Source organism: Pogonomyrmex barbatus, unplaced genomic scaffold (genome assembly GCF_055798465.1).
Source record: "Pogonomyrmex barbatus isolate J1 unplaced genomic scaffold, ASM5579846v1 scaffold12, whole genome shotgun sequence".
Classification (NCBI taxonomy): Eukaryota; Metazoa; Arthropoda; class Insecta; order Hymenoptera; family Formicidae; genus Pogonomyrmex; species Pogonomyrmex barbatus.
Window position 1 is genome coordinate 6,243,102 of NW_028297108.1, and position 13,267 is coordinate 6,256,368.

General features: G+C 33.8%; 2 protein-coding genes across 6 annotated transcripts; one reads left to right on the forward strand and one right to left on the reverse strand.

Annotated features, from left to right (window-relative positions):
* Nucleotides 1-112: 112 nt before the first annotated feature.
* Nucleotides 113-3,488, reverse strand: Kpc2 (Kip1 ubiquitination-promoting complex subunit 2). 2 transcript variants are annotated; one of them, XM_089071420.1, is made up of 9 exons: nucleotides 3,177-3,488; nucleotides 2,775-2,962; nucleotides 2,500-2,693; nucleotides 2,166-2,329; nucleotides 1,881-2,086; nucleotides 1,358-1,551; nucleotides 1,087-1,274; nucleotides 880-1,018; nucleotides 113-810 (listed from the first exon to the last, which is right to left on the reverse strand). In XM_089071420.1, exons 2-9 carry the CDS (start codon nucleotides 2,951-2,953, stop codon nucleotides 674-676), a joined length of 1,401 nt encoding a protein of 466 aa, XP_088927546.1. In that variant the 5' UTR covers nucleotides 2,954-2,962; nucleotides 3,177-3,488; the 3' UTR covers nucleotides 113-673. The 2 variants fall into 2 exon arrangements, with proteins under 2 accessions (XP_088927546.1, XP_088927545.1); XM_089071419.1 differs by having other exon boundaries at nucleotides 1,881-2,092; nucleotides 3,177-3,485.
* A 579-nt stretch (nucleotides 3,489-4,067) lies between these two features.
* Nucleotides 4,068-13,241, forward strand: Atg18a (Autophagy-related 18a). 4 transcript variants are annotated; one of them, XM_089071423.1, is made up of 11 exons: nucleotides 4,068-4,647; nucleotides 5,449-5,531; nucleotides 5,772-5,938; nucleotides 6,337-6,531; nucleotides 6,623-6,739; nucleotides 6,846-7,000; nucleotides 7,074-7,250; nucleotides 7,358-7,465; nucleotides 7,640-7,722; nucleotides 8,747-8,809; nucleotides 10,590-13,241. In XM_089071423.1, the coding sequence occupies exons 1-11, from the start codon at nucleotides 4,559-4,561 to the stop codon at nucleotides 10,703-10,705; spliced, it is 1,353 nt and encodes a 450-aa protein (XP_088927549.1). In that variant the 5' UTR covers nucleotides 4,068-4,558; the 3' UTR covers nucleotides 10,706-13,241. The 4 variants fall into 4 exon arrangements, with proteins under 4 accessions (XP_088927549.1, XP_088927547.1, XP_011643102.1 ...); XM_089071421.1 differs by having other exon boundaries at nucleotides 4,069-4,647; nucleotides 5,763-5,938; XM_011644800.3 differs by having other exon boundaries at nucleotides 4,069-4,647; nucleotides 5,763-5,938; nucleotides 8,747-8,803.
* The last annotated feature ends 26 nt before the right edge of the window (nucleotides 13,242-13,267 follow it).

Genomic DNA, 13,267 nt, shown 5'->3' on the forward strand with positions numbered 1-13,267 from the left:
GACAAGATTTTTAATCAGATTTTTAATCAGAGCAAATTATCCTCAAAAGTGAAAAATAAATGCAAGAGCATAAATAAACAAGTATAGAAATAAAAGAGATACAAATATGACATTTTTTTTCTTAACTTACAATCAAGTATATTTATTTTAACAAAAACAATCACAACAATTTAGAGCTGCAATTTATTTTGCAACTTTTTATATTTTAGCGTATTATATATACAAATAGCACATATTTGACTAGATTTATTTAGAGATTGAAAAGCACATTTGACGCGAATTTAATTAAAAAAATTTATATTATACGAAAAAAATACTTTTTTTTATATATCATAGATTTTTTTCTACAAATTCAACAAAAAACGTATACAACGTCAAAAGTAATCTTTAGTGCAGAAGTCATTATATGATCGATAGCATCTTATCGTGAGCGTAAGCAAGCTGGATATTACTACATGGAAATATCAATTTTTATAAATATATAATATTCTTTGACCAGCAATGTGTATAATTATAATGAATAATAATTATATGATTTGATTACATATAATTGCAATAATTACAGGTGATCACTAATTAATGATTGACATTCTAAATTTTTGCAAAAATTATTTGTAAATTTATATAAAAATATCAATGCTCCACAGAGACATAAATAAGCTTCACCATAATACTAGGTATAACGATTCATGTGGATGGCATGCTTTTCAGTGTGATATGTCTTAGATATTTGACTAAGCACAGGCGAAACTTCAGGATCGTTAATCCATACATTTGTCGATGCAGGCGTTTCTATCATCGATAAATATGCTAAAAGAAAGAAATTTTAAAGAAATAGACAATACCAATTTTTCATATTTTCTTATAGTCGTATCTTACCAAGCAACATCTTGGGATTTGTAAGACTAAGTTGAATATGAGGATTACTCATAATTGCTTTATAAATGAGACCATCGGATTCGAGGCCTTCATCCAAGTCTTGTAAACTACGTCGTCTTTCGCCTAGCAACCATTCGCACTGTCAAAAGAGAAATGTGAAACGTTATTGGAATATAATTTAAACTTTTGTTTACCATTGCAACTTACAGCATTAGCTTGATCGTTTCCAGTAACTTTCAACGCTCCTATAACATTCTTCTCATCAAAGCCCATTTCTACAAGCGATCGCATTGCCCTCTTATTAGGTTTGAATTCCATTTTCTTATATTGTCGAAAACTTTCCAATAATAATTTCACGATATATACAAGATTTTTTTCTTTTTGCTCTTCATTTCCTAAAGTCAATACATTTTTTTATGTATTTTATTACTTTTAATTTTAATTATCTTAATAGTATGTAGCTTTGTGTAAGAATTACCCGTTTCAAACAATTCTAAACATGCATCCTTTAATGATTTTTTCTTAACGCTCGTTGAAGAACTGGGACCTGCAATATTTGCATCTATCATTGTATCCATAGATAAAAAGTCTGTATCATCGTCATCGTCATCTTCGTCATCTGAATCATCTTGATGTTCTATAAGCCATTCTAAAGCTTCTGTTATATTTGATCTGAAACAAATCCATTTTTTCATAATATCTGTGCAAATTACCAATATATTATGCATCTATATTAACCCTTTGTTGCTATGGATAACTATAATCGCTCATCATGAAATGATGTTCATATAGTTCGTCATGAAACGATCTTCATATGCATGGGCATTTGTGATCGCTCGATATATAACATTCGTTTATTGAAATAGAAAGTTTATATTTGACGATTTTAAATACATACACGTGCTTTGTCCATAACATGGATCGTTTAGTTTTCTATTTTATTTTTATTATCATAACAGCCATAGCAAAAGACTTAATAAATAATAAAGATTAATATTTACTTTCGAAGACGCAACGCTTTGAGAACTTTCTTATGAGAGTAACCCATTTCTACAAGAGTTTTTACAACTTTTGGATCATTAGTGGGTTTACACCTGACCTCAAGTTTCTCCTTAATGATATCATATAGTTTTTCAGCATCAGGACTGTGCATTAAGATCTTTGCAGATGCTTGTACAAGAGTTATCAAAATTTTACGAATTTCATTCTGAAACTACAAATAATAGTAAAAATGAAACAACATAATAAACAATATATATCTTAAAATATATAAAGTATATATTTACATCCGTAGAACATTCTGTAGATGGCACAGGTTTAGGTGCATTTCGAAGACTAGGTAGTTCACTTGTAGCTCGAGCTATTGCTTCTAGACTTGGACCCTTAAGAGCTTCATCTGAGAGATTTTTTTGTACAGTGCTTGATCGTATTTCTACTAATAATAATTCATCTGTAACAACAAATTACTTGCTTATATTAAAAAAGGATATACAATACACACACACCACACACACACACACATACATACACACATACACACACACATACACATACACAAGTTGAAAATCTATCATCAGAATAGTAATTATAAATATATAAAATTATAGCAAATAATTGTACCATATTCATTGATATCCTCATTGTCCACATAATTTTCATCTGCAAGTTGCTTAAATTTAGATGAATGGACTAAGCGATAGCATGAGATAGGTTTAGTTGCATTCTGACCATAGAAATGTATCACTGCAATTTTTTTAATATTTCCCACAGTAAAATCTGGCTTTACAGTAACATCCACTACATTGCCTTCTATGCTATATAACAAAATTTAATGTTACCTAATAGCTAACAAAAATATTTCTTATAGTTTCAACAATCAAATCAAATGTAAACACCTGATAACATTAACAGAGAAATTTTCAGGTGAGGTAGATAATGGCGTAAGCATGGTGTTATCGCTTGCAGGATTGCCTGTGCTGACAGAAGAAAGGGCCAAGGACCGCCTATCAGCTGTCCTTGAACTTTTTCTGTTATGCCAGGCCTCCACTATTTGATCACGCATCCATGGGATCATTAAATTTACCTAAAAGAGATAATTATAATAATTATGAAAGAAATAGAGATAGTTTCCCTCAATACATGTTTTTATGGAACATAAATATATAATACATAATTCTATATAATACAACTTTGCATACATGCACATGTATTTGAAATGTTTAAATATTGCTATAAAGTCTAATTTTTAATAGAAAATTGTTGACTCTATATTATAAATACAGATTGTATCTTCTTACCTTTATATTCCTTTCACATAAATAATTCAAATTTTAATCTATCGCTAGGTAAAAAGGCTCGAAAGATCGGTTACGGAGGTTACGATGAAAAATACGAAGCATTTTATGGCTAATCGAGAGCATTAAAGAGTTAACGAGTCGGCTGTCATCTTCGAGTACGATGCATCGGGACAGATTATTTTTTTTTTTATAAAACTGGTACCCCTTATTCCATAAGAATCGTGACTATCATGACAGCTGATTACTGCATTCCGTACTGCACTCGCCAATCCTTGGCGTAAACAGATAAGGTTGATTGCGCAAAATATGGCGACACGACCAATCACAAATCCTTCTAAATACGAGCGCAATTTTCATTTTTTCATACCGTATAATATAAAAATTTTTCTTATGATATAAAGCGAATGAAATATAATATGCATTTAATAAATAAAACTTTCTAATCTTACAAAAACATTCTTGTCTGTAATATTTTTTGTAATGACAAATATATCAGTTAAATAGCTATTTAATTTAATTTTATGAAAATTTTGTTAAAAAAATTTAATAACATTTTTAATATATAATTTTATAATACATGACAAAATGTAATAAATATTTAAATTTTATCTATTATCTTATACGTTTTTTTTTTAATTTTCTCTCAACCAATGAATTGAAATAACATCTTGTTTCAATAATTTATTATATCTAAATAAATTTTATCATAATATGACTAATAGAATTCTTTTAGACACTGTCTATCTATCTTCTTATCATAAATTTCCAGAATTAAACGATATATACGCAACAGCACGTAAGCGTTTGCAACAGACATCGAGGGGCGGAGAGACGAGTGATGGGGGGGAGGACGGCGCGTTGCCATGGCGACGAACCGCGCGGAACGCGGACTGATGTTTCACGTTCCGCCGTTCCGGCCAGCAGCTGCAACTGTCAGCTGTTCAATATGGAACGATAGCGAAGTGTAGTCACTTGTAGGAGTCGGTAGTCGTTGGATCCTGTCGGATACCGTCAAGTCAGCCAGAGCCGAGAACACAGCCAGGCAGCTACAGCTGGAGAGAGAGCGGACCCTCTCGCACCTAGCGCGCGCACGAAGTGGGCCGCGAGCGGGACGGACGGGGTAAAACGGGGGTGACGGTGAGATAGAGGCGGACGGTGGTGAGAGCGAGCGCGCGAGGAGTAATCGCGCTGCCGCAAGCGCTCTCGAGCCGTGAGAGCCCGCGAGAGGAGAAAAAGAGAGAGTGTCCCTGGAGAGCGTGTCTCGCGCGCGCGCACGCACGCGCCGCCACACGCACACGTGCCCACGATTTTTATGCGAGATCCCGCGCGAGATCAACCTGGATGTATTAACGCAAGGGCTGAGGTACGGCATATCAGGACTCATGAACCTCGCAACCAACCAGACGTCCGACACGACGTCCGACGCGCAGAGCAATGGTCCCTACTTCGTTAACTTCAATCAGGACTGCACGTAAGTCTCTTCTCCCTCCCCCCCCCCCCTCTCTTCCTCCTCGCCTTCGCCTCGCCCCGCGCGGCCGTCGAACATCCTTCATTCTCCTTTGTGTGACCCTAACCTCGCGCTTTCCTCTGTTCCCGATCGTTTCGATCGTCTCCCCGTTCTCGACGGGAATCATCTTTTTTCTCACTCTCTCGATTTCGAGAGAGATGTATGTATATATATATATATGTTTATATACATGACTTGACATACGCGTCAGGTTTTGCGCGTCGCGCAACTCCGCGCTCCATGTTTTCCCAACGCGATGTTTTCATTGCGTTATGCCTGCGTCATTCGCTGCTCCCCCTTTCACCGATTAATTGCGTGTTAACGAGAGCCAACCTTCGCGCGGCGCTCACCCGCGCCCGCCGTCGTCGCGCACGAAGGGAAGAAAAGGAGGATTGCGATATCGTAGCCTCTCCGATCACCTCCCGGGTGCGCGGGTACGCGCGTTGCCCACTCGACCTTTCCATTCGCCTTATCCAAGGATTTATCCTCGGCTCCTGCTCCTCGTGCGATTGCGTATCGCTTATAGCAGCTTTATTTTCTTTTTCTTTTTTTTTTTTTTTTTTATTACGATACACTCGCGCGAATGACGATGGCAATAATATCGGCGTATAGACAAACAAAGACTGCACGTAGATATCAAAGGAACCTGGAACTCTTTGTTTTTCAAATACGATCGCATTTTTTTTAATTAAAAAAAAAATGAAATGAAAAAAGGAAAGGAAACTTGTACCTGTGAACTTGGTAAGATTCCTGATTCTCTTTTAGGTCCTTGGCTGTGGGATCAAAATCAGGATATAAACTTTATTCCATCAGCTCTACTGGACATCTTGAGAAGATATATGAAAATGGTAATAATCGACTTTCCTGTACTTTATAAGCTTAGGTGTGGTTTGAGATTACTATTATAATAATAAAGGATTGATAAAATGATAGTTGGAGATAAGCTTTAATAGTAAGATAAAAAAAAAGTTATAAATATTTTTTTTAAGACAACATTTTTCTCCCATGGGTAGCGAAGACGAATGATTGATTAATAAAAACTTCCGACGTTATTAATGAGAGTATTTCCTTTTTTCGAGATGATGCAGATTTTGAAGATATATGCATCGTTGAACGACTCTTCAGTAGCAGTTTAGTGGCGATTGTTAGTCTTAAATCCCCACGTACGCTTACAGTGTGCCACTTTAGGAAAGGCACAGAAATATGCAATTACAGTTACTCAAATACAATTTTGGCTGTGAAACTCAACAGAGCGGTAAGTTATTAACTTTTACGTCTTTTGTCTGTTTAATAATATTACATCAAACTTTGACTTCTGAAACACTGTATGAATCTTGCTGGTTTCGTTACAGATTTTGAAAAAAATTGTAAGCTTCTCATCTAATTTCATCTTGCTTGATCCAAAGTTGTTTTTGTTCGGAAGTTTCCACATTTCACATGGGATAATCACTATCGCGATTTTTCTGTTTATTTTGAGATTAAATTAATGTTTTAAATATCTTGCTTTTATTATAATGAAATATTCTCAGTAAAAATCTTTACTGTCTAAAAATCTTTACCAAATGTAGAGGATTCATCAATCTAATCATCAATTCCAGGATTCAAATCCAAATCTCTTATTTAATATACTGAAAAGAATATCACTTATTTCAGAGACTGGTGGTATGTCTGGAAGAATCGCTATACATTCATAATATACGAGATATGAGAGTGTTGCACACAATTCGTGACACTCCACCTAATCTTACGGGCCTTTGTACACTTTCGCCAAATAGTGACAATTGTTACGTAGCTTACCCTGGTTCGAACACGATCGGGGAAGTTCAGATATTTGATGCAAACCATTTGGTACATATTTTAAATAAATTTAAATAAATTGATATGAAAACTTTGATGCATTAGAAATTGACATTTTTAAAATTGTTTTTTCTTCAAACAGCAAGCCAAAACAATGATACCTGCACATGATAGTCCCTTGGCAGCAATCGCTTTCAGTTCGACTGGCACCAAAGTGGCAACAGCCTCTGAAAAAGGCACTGTGATTAGAGTCTTTGATGTAAGATAAATTATGATATGTCGATTATAGCTATATTTCGTTAGTAGTTATTAATAGTTTAGTAATATAATTGTTAATGGTTGTAACAGATAAAAATTATTTGCAGGTTCACGAGGGTACAAAGTTATTCGAGTTTCGACGCGGAGTTAAGAGATGCGTCACGATAAACAGTCTTTCTTTCAGTATGGACTCTATGTGGCTCTGTTGTTCTAGTAATACGGAAACTGTGCATATATTCAAATTGGAGGAACCAAAGGAAACGTAAGCATGTTCATTGCTTTTACGATGAATATTTTACTGTAGAAATATCGAAACCGATGTTACTTTGTTGTAGGCCAAACAAACAAACTGCAGAAGAAGCACAAAGCTGGATGGGATATTTGACGAAGGCTGTGACAGCGTCGGCCACATATTTGCCGTCGCAAGTGACTGATGTTTTTACTCAAGGACGTGCTTTCGCAAGCGTCCACTTACCGTTTCAAGGTTTAAAAAATGTCTGTGCCATCACTGTGTAAGTATTTAAAAAATTTGTTATATTCTTAAATTTGTATACATACATATACATTGCGCGTTAAATCCATTACGTGGTTGCGATACATTTATTTGTCCATATTTTAGAACACATAAAGTACCAAAATTGTTAGTAGCTAGTGCTGATGGTTACTTATACGTCTATTCCGTGGATCCAACAGAAAGTGGATGTTGCACTCTTATAAAACAACACAGGTTCGTAATAGTTTCAAGTCAAATCGAAAAGAAAGAAAATGATGAGCAATTGTTTTTTATTAATAATTTTTGATGTTTTGATAATATTTAACCGCGTTTTATAATTTAAAATAATATATATAATATTAATGTATTAATGTATAAAAATGAAGATAAATGCATATTTTTTTACAGATTAGACGATAAAGAACGAGACGAATCAGATTGTGGTGGTTCTGGTTCGGGAGCAACTGCTACCACAAATAATACAAATACAGGTATGAGGAGAGCATTTTGGACTCTTGATTTTGTAGTAGGTTAGTTGAAGCGAGTTGACGATAAAGATACATTACCGACAGTTATATTTAATAGATAAAAAAAAGTACATTTAATAATGCGAAACTTTTTTTATATATCCAGTACGTTTGAATGTGTATAGAATTTCTTTTGTCTATTTCGTTTAAAGTTGTAATTTTATGATTTTGTGATAAGTTTCGCAGTTACTCGAGCACTAACAGATAGATTAAGTATTTTCTTCTTTGAGGTACGTCACACATACATACATATACACACTTATATACACACACAGTTGGTACTAGCAAATATCACTTCCGAATATTTTATATCATGAAATAATAATGAGGGGTGTGTTCTTTTTAGCTGAACTTATATAGTTTATATCTTCTCTTTTTCTCTTGATGGAGAAAAAGAGAAAAAAGGGTGCAAAAAATCCAGCAAAAATAAGTCTATACGATATCATCAATTGATTTAACATAAGTAAAAAGAAAAAAGTTTTCCACCTTCAACCACCTTCAACCAATCGTGAAAATTAATCTTTTTTGTGCAGCAATTAAAAATGATAGCAAATTATTCAAACTTGAAATTATTATAAAAACCAATTATAAATATTTGTATTTTTACTCAGACAAAAGCTGCGTTACAAGATTGTGCTATGGTGCTATTGTTTTGTCGTATAGTAGACAGTATCGCTATCTTGTACATCTGTAGATAGATTCCGCCACAGCATTCATTAAAGTTGATCCAGCATCAGTTTTAGTGAAACGCTTGTATCTTTGACTATGTACCATGCGTGTGGGTGTGTGTATGTGTGTATGTGCGCGCGCGCCGCGTGTTCCAGAAGCCTTTACTTTTATAATTTGCTTTATATCTTCTTTTTCTCGCTTCTAGCCCCTTTACAAATAAAATAGCCAAGATAATTTCTTCAGGGGCACAGGGGAAGGGGGGGGCCCCAATAGTTGACCTTACTTGATGTAATTTTTTTCTTTTTAATATCCACCGAAGCCTGCATAAATAGCTACGCGGGTGTGTTGCGTGGCCGCTCGCCAGACTCCATGTCAGGTACTGGTATGTCCTCTATTCTGTCCCTCAAAAATTTTTTTTTGCTCTCATTCTCCGTACACGAGACACCTAATTTTTCTCTAGAGCTTTTCTTTATATATATCTCTCTTTCTCTATGTTTGTTTGTTTGTTTGTTTGTTGTGTGTGTGTGTGTGTGTGTGTGTGTGTGTGTGTGTGTGTGTGTGTGTGTGTGTGTGTGTGTGTGTGTGTGTGTGTGTGTGTGTGTGTGTGTGTGTGTGTGTGTGTGTGTGTGTGTGTGTGCCTCATTACCAGCGTTCGTGCATTTATTCTGTACGTACACGCGGCGAAAGGAAGAATGAGAGCAGTGCTGAATAACAATGTGCCTTTTCACGCGGCCTACATTCTCTCGTTAATACGATCGGTTTATATCGCTAGACTGTATTATAAACGATAGTACAAACCTATTATGCTTATTAACAACAGACCAGACAAATTCTCAAGAATATATACATGAGCATACACATATGCACAGGACATGCATGTAGGCACTAGTCTATTTTAGAGGAAGGAGGGAAGGGAATAAATCACTATGCACGTGTGCAAGTTGTTTTACTGGTCAGCAGATATAATAACAATATCCAGCATTACTGCATCCTGTTACGAAAGGTCTTGACAGTTCCTATAAAGAGTAGTCTATTCTTAGAAGAGACTACCTCGTAGATATCCCATTATTCTAACAATGTTAACGACTGTACATAATTGATTACTAATATCACTATATGTAATAATTGCTAAGGCTGTTAATAGTTGATACGATACTAGTGTCATAATTATAAATGGTATTTTATGGCAGGTAATAGCGTTGCATAATTTTTTAAAACAACTTTACTTACTAATCCTTACAAAAAGTACACATATGACGTACTTCTGTTAATTGTATATTATTCCTATATTAAATTCACTGCTGACGGAGGTATATAACTGTAAGAAAAAAAAGTTCGATCCTTTTATCTAATGTTTTCTTCTATTTTTTTTGTTGTAAAATTATTTTGTTGTAATAAATTGAATGTAGGCTAAAAAACCATTACTAATAATAATAATTTGCATCTGTTTGAAAAGAAATAGATATTAAACAATATAAAAATAAAATACAAATCATATTACTTAAATCTGTCTAGTCTAAATGCTGTTTAATATTTTTTCTGCTATATTTTTATATCGTATTTATTGTTGGACAAGTAAGAAAACGCTCATATTGTTGCGAATGCGAGTGTCTTTTACAAAAGACAAAAAATATGCCATGTACAGACATATAAATGTCTTTAGAATAGTTTTTATTTAATTGATAATCTATTAGTTTTCTTATTTGTATCAAATAATTTTATATATATCATATTACACATACAATAGTGTGTGATTAAAAAATCAAATGCTTGTATAAGATTAATATTACTGATTTCCTATTTAGAAAAGACCATTATTTCATATTCATTAACGAATTCATTAGTGAATGTATTTCACAGCAATGTAATGTAGACAATGGTCAATGAGATATTTAATACTTGCACTCAGATAGAAATGTACTCCTGTATCGAAGCTCTTGTAGAGCGTTTGTATTCTAGTCCTAGAGTTGCCGAGCTTGCCGAGATTTAAGTGTTTGCATCAAGAGAGAAATCCAAATCAAATCGAGAATATATCTGAATGCATAAAATATATCATGTATCATTGAACGCTGATCGTCTGTATACATCTTTATCGTTATATCCGCTCGAGATAATGTGATAGAGATGGAGACTTGATAATCTGCATGTAAATGGATTTGTAGAATCAGAGAAGTATCAAGAGATGATAGCGGCAACGGAAAGCCCACCGAAAGGCGGCGGCCCGTTTCGTCTGGACGATGATACCGAATTCCCACCTGTCACGCAAAGGACAGACTGAGCATAACACACATATAACTAAGGCATATCAAAAGCTCAAGACGAATGGATATAGAAAAGATTGTGCAAGAGCAACGAGCGTGAGCGAAAGGGCGAAGAGCGCACAGAGTGCAGAGGACGTCCAGTATATCCAGTACTCCGAGTTCAATAGAAACAGAAACAAAAAAGAAAGAAGGAATCTGTAAGCGATATTACTGAGATTGTTACTGTATCTAGTACGCATTAAAGATCTATAGACAGAATAGATCGCTCTGATCGTTAAAAAAATTGATTTTTATATAATAGAATTCATGCGTACAACAGAAAGGAAGTACCTCTGAGTAACACTCTTGGTCATATATTGAATTATCTGATTTTCAAATGAAATTTCTTTTAGTTAAATAGGCGTTGCATTTGCAAAAGGAATATGATATCGTGTGTAGAATATAGTAATCCAATGATAACGATTTTGAGCGTTTATCACAAAAATTGTACGAAATATCTTTTACAAAGCGTACACAGAGAATATATCAGCGCACGAAATATTCCAATATTTTTAATATTTCTGTGTTTTATATAGAAGTATCTATATAGAAAATATTTTTACTGTAGTCTAAGACGCCCAGGAGACTCCAATCGAAAATCACGGACCAGTATAATTAAATCATTTTATTTTAACATATGCTACATACTGAGCGATTCAAAAAATGATACTATATTATTTTTCTGGATTAATATATAACTTGAATATTTTACCAAAAAATAATTTAAGATAGTTTTAGAAGCGTATAGAAAAAAGTTACAAGGATATTGTCAGTCTGCATAATATAAGCGAATATGTTCTATTTCTCGAGACTTTATGAAATTTTTTATAAATCAGAATAACAATGGCGAGCGTGAATTCCATATAGTTATTCTGACATATTCACTTCTGACAAAAATGTACTTTAAATAAATTTGCATCATTACAGCATTAAATATTTATGTTCGTTATGTTTATATAAATCGTATCTAAAGATCGACGTAAACAAAATTGTATTCCTGTTTCTTACCCCATTATGGAAACTATACGTAAAGATTTTTAAACACACATTTGAACTTGCAACATAACTTGCATCTGTTACGTTAATACATTTCATTGGATTACTATATTTTTTATGATGAAATCTTTGTCTTCTTTGTGTTCAACGAAGAGAGCTCATCTTCTGTTTGGATAAGAATGGATAGACATACAAATATGTGTGAAAAATTGTCGAGCGAGATGAGCTTCAGCTGTAATTCTTGTATAAAATGTAAGATCTTACGATATATATTAGCTTCTTGTAGAAAGGTGTAAAACACGATCAGGTTGTATAATTTTGCCAAAAATATCAATTTTGTAATGGTACACGACACTTTGTTGGCATTTAGAATTCAAAAGTACTTCAGTCTTTAAGTGATGAACTTCGAGACGAAGTAATGACAAACGATAGCATACGAGTACGAGATATTTAAAAATGAGAGAAGGATTCATTCCACCTTCCTTAAAATTTGAAATGATTCTACACGCATTATCTCATATCAACAAGATAATTTTTGAAACTGTTGCGTACTGAATTCTAATTCGATTTTGTATCTTTCGGACATCACCCATGCTGTACTTTAATGCTTTATATCGGACAGATATAATGTACACAATATGTAATCGTATCGAATGTGCAATAAGTTTCTTTGAGAGCGCTTTTTCGACTCGATTATTGAAAATTGTCATGACATGTAATTTATATAAATAGCTAATTAACGATAGGGACAAAGAATCTTTGATATATTTGCGTTTTCGTTAGTATTGACTTTGTTAGAGCGGTCGAGCTTGATTGTGAATACAATTTCTCCACTGATCGGTGCCAATTTACCGGAACGTAAGACGACACTGGCGTTGGCGAAGATATTTTGTCGTTGTGTAATTAAGTGAGGCACGGCTGCGTTTTTTTTCATAATTCTTCGTAGCTTATGTAATTTAATGGATCTTATAATATATATCTCCGATTACAATAAGAAGTTTCTTTCGAATGAACTGAAACATTCAGCGCGATCGTGAGTATGTCAGTATCATAGATCCATAAATGTGTCATGTTGTTCACAGCGATTTTATACTAACGAGTTTTATTTGGTAAATAGTTTTACTTTTATAAAGATAAATAAAAGCGTTAAATAATAACTAATGTACATATGACCGTGCTAAAGCTTAAGCTTTGAACGTCATTGCGTATGAAGTTTCTATTAATACACGTGATTGTGCTGGTCTGCAAATGAAGAAAAAGAAAAGATACTATGAGTTTCTCTTTATATGATATTTTCCTATGATTGATTCAATATCCTATTTTTATTTGTATTCAATAAAATTCCTGACGATTTTCTATAGGTTTTCTATAAGTCGATCAACCAACGCTTCCTTCATTGAAAATTACGTTATCATAATTCGTGTAAAAACTTGTGCTGATATTATCTCACATAAATATTACGCAAGATTAGTATAATATAATCCTTATGAATTTCCAAATAAATGAATTATGATTTTTTTTTTATGATTTTACTCAATATGTTC

Coding starts and splice junctions, on each gene's coding strand:
- Kpc2 (XM_089071419.1), bottom strand. CDS start 2,953: ATGATCCCATGGATGCGTGATCAAATAGTGGAGGCCTGGCATAACAGA. Junction 2,330..2,499: donor TGAGGATATCAATGAATATG/GTACAATTATTT, acceptor TTGTTGTTACAG/ATGAATTATTATTAGTAGAA. Junction 1,019..1,086: donor GAAACGATCAAGCTAATGCT/GTAAGTTGCAAT, acceptor CTCTTTTGACAG/TGCGAATGGTTGCTAGGCGA.
- Atg18a (XM_089071421.1), top strand. CDS start 4,559: ATGAACCTCGCAACCAACCAGACGTCCGACACGACGTCCGACGCGCAG. Junction 5,532..5,762: donor TGAGAAGATATATGAAAATG/GTAATAATCGAC, acceptor CCTTTTTTCGAG/ATGATGCAGATTTTGAAGAT. Junction 7,001..7,073: donor TTGGAGGAACCAAAGGAAAC/GTAAGCATGTTC, acceptor ACTTTGTTGTAG/GCCAAACAAACAAACTGCAG.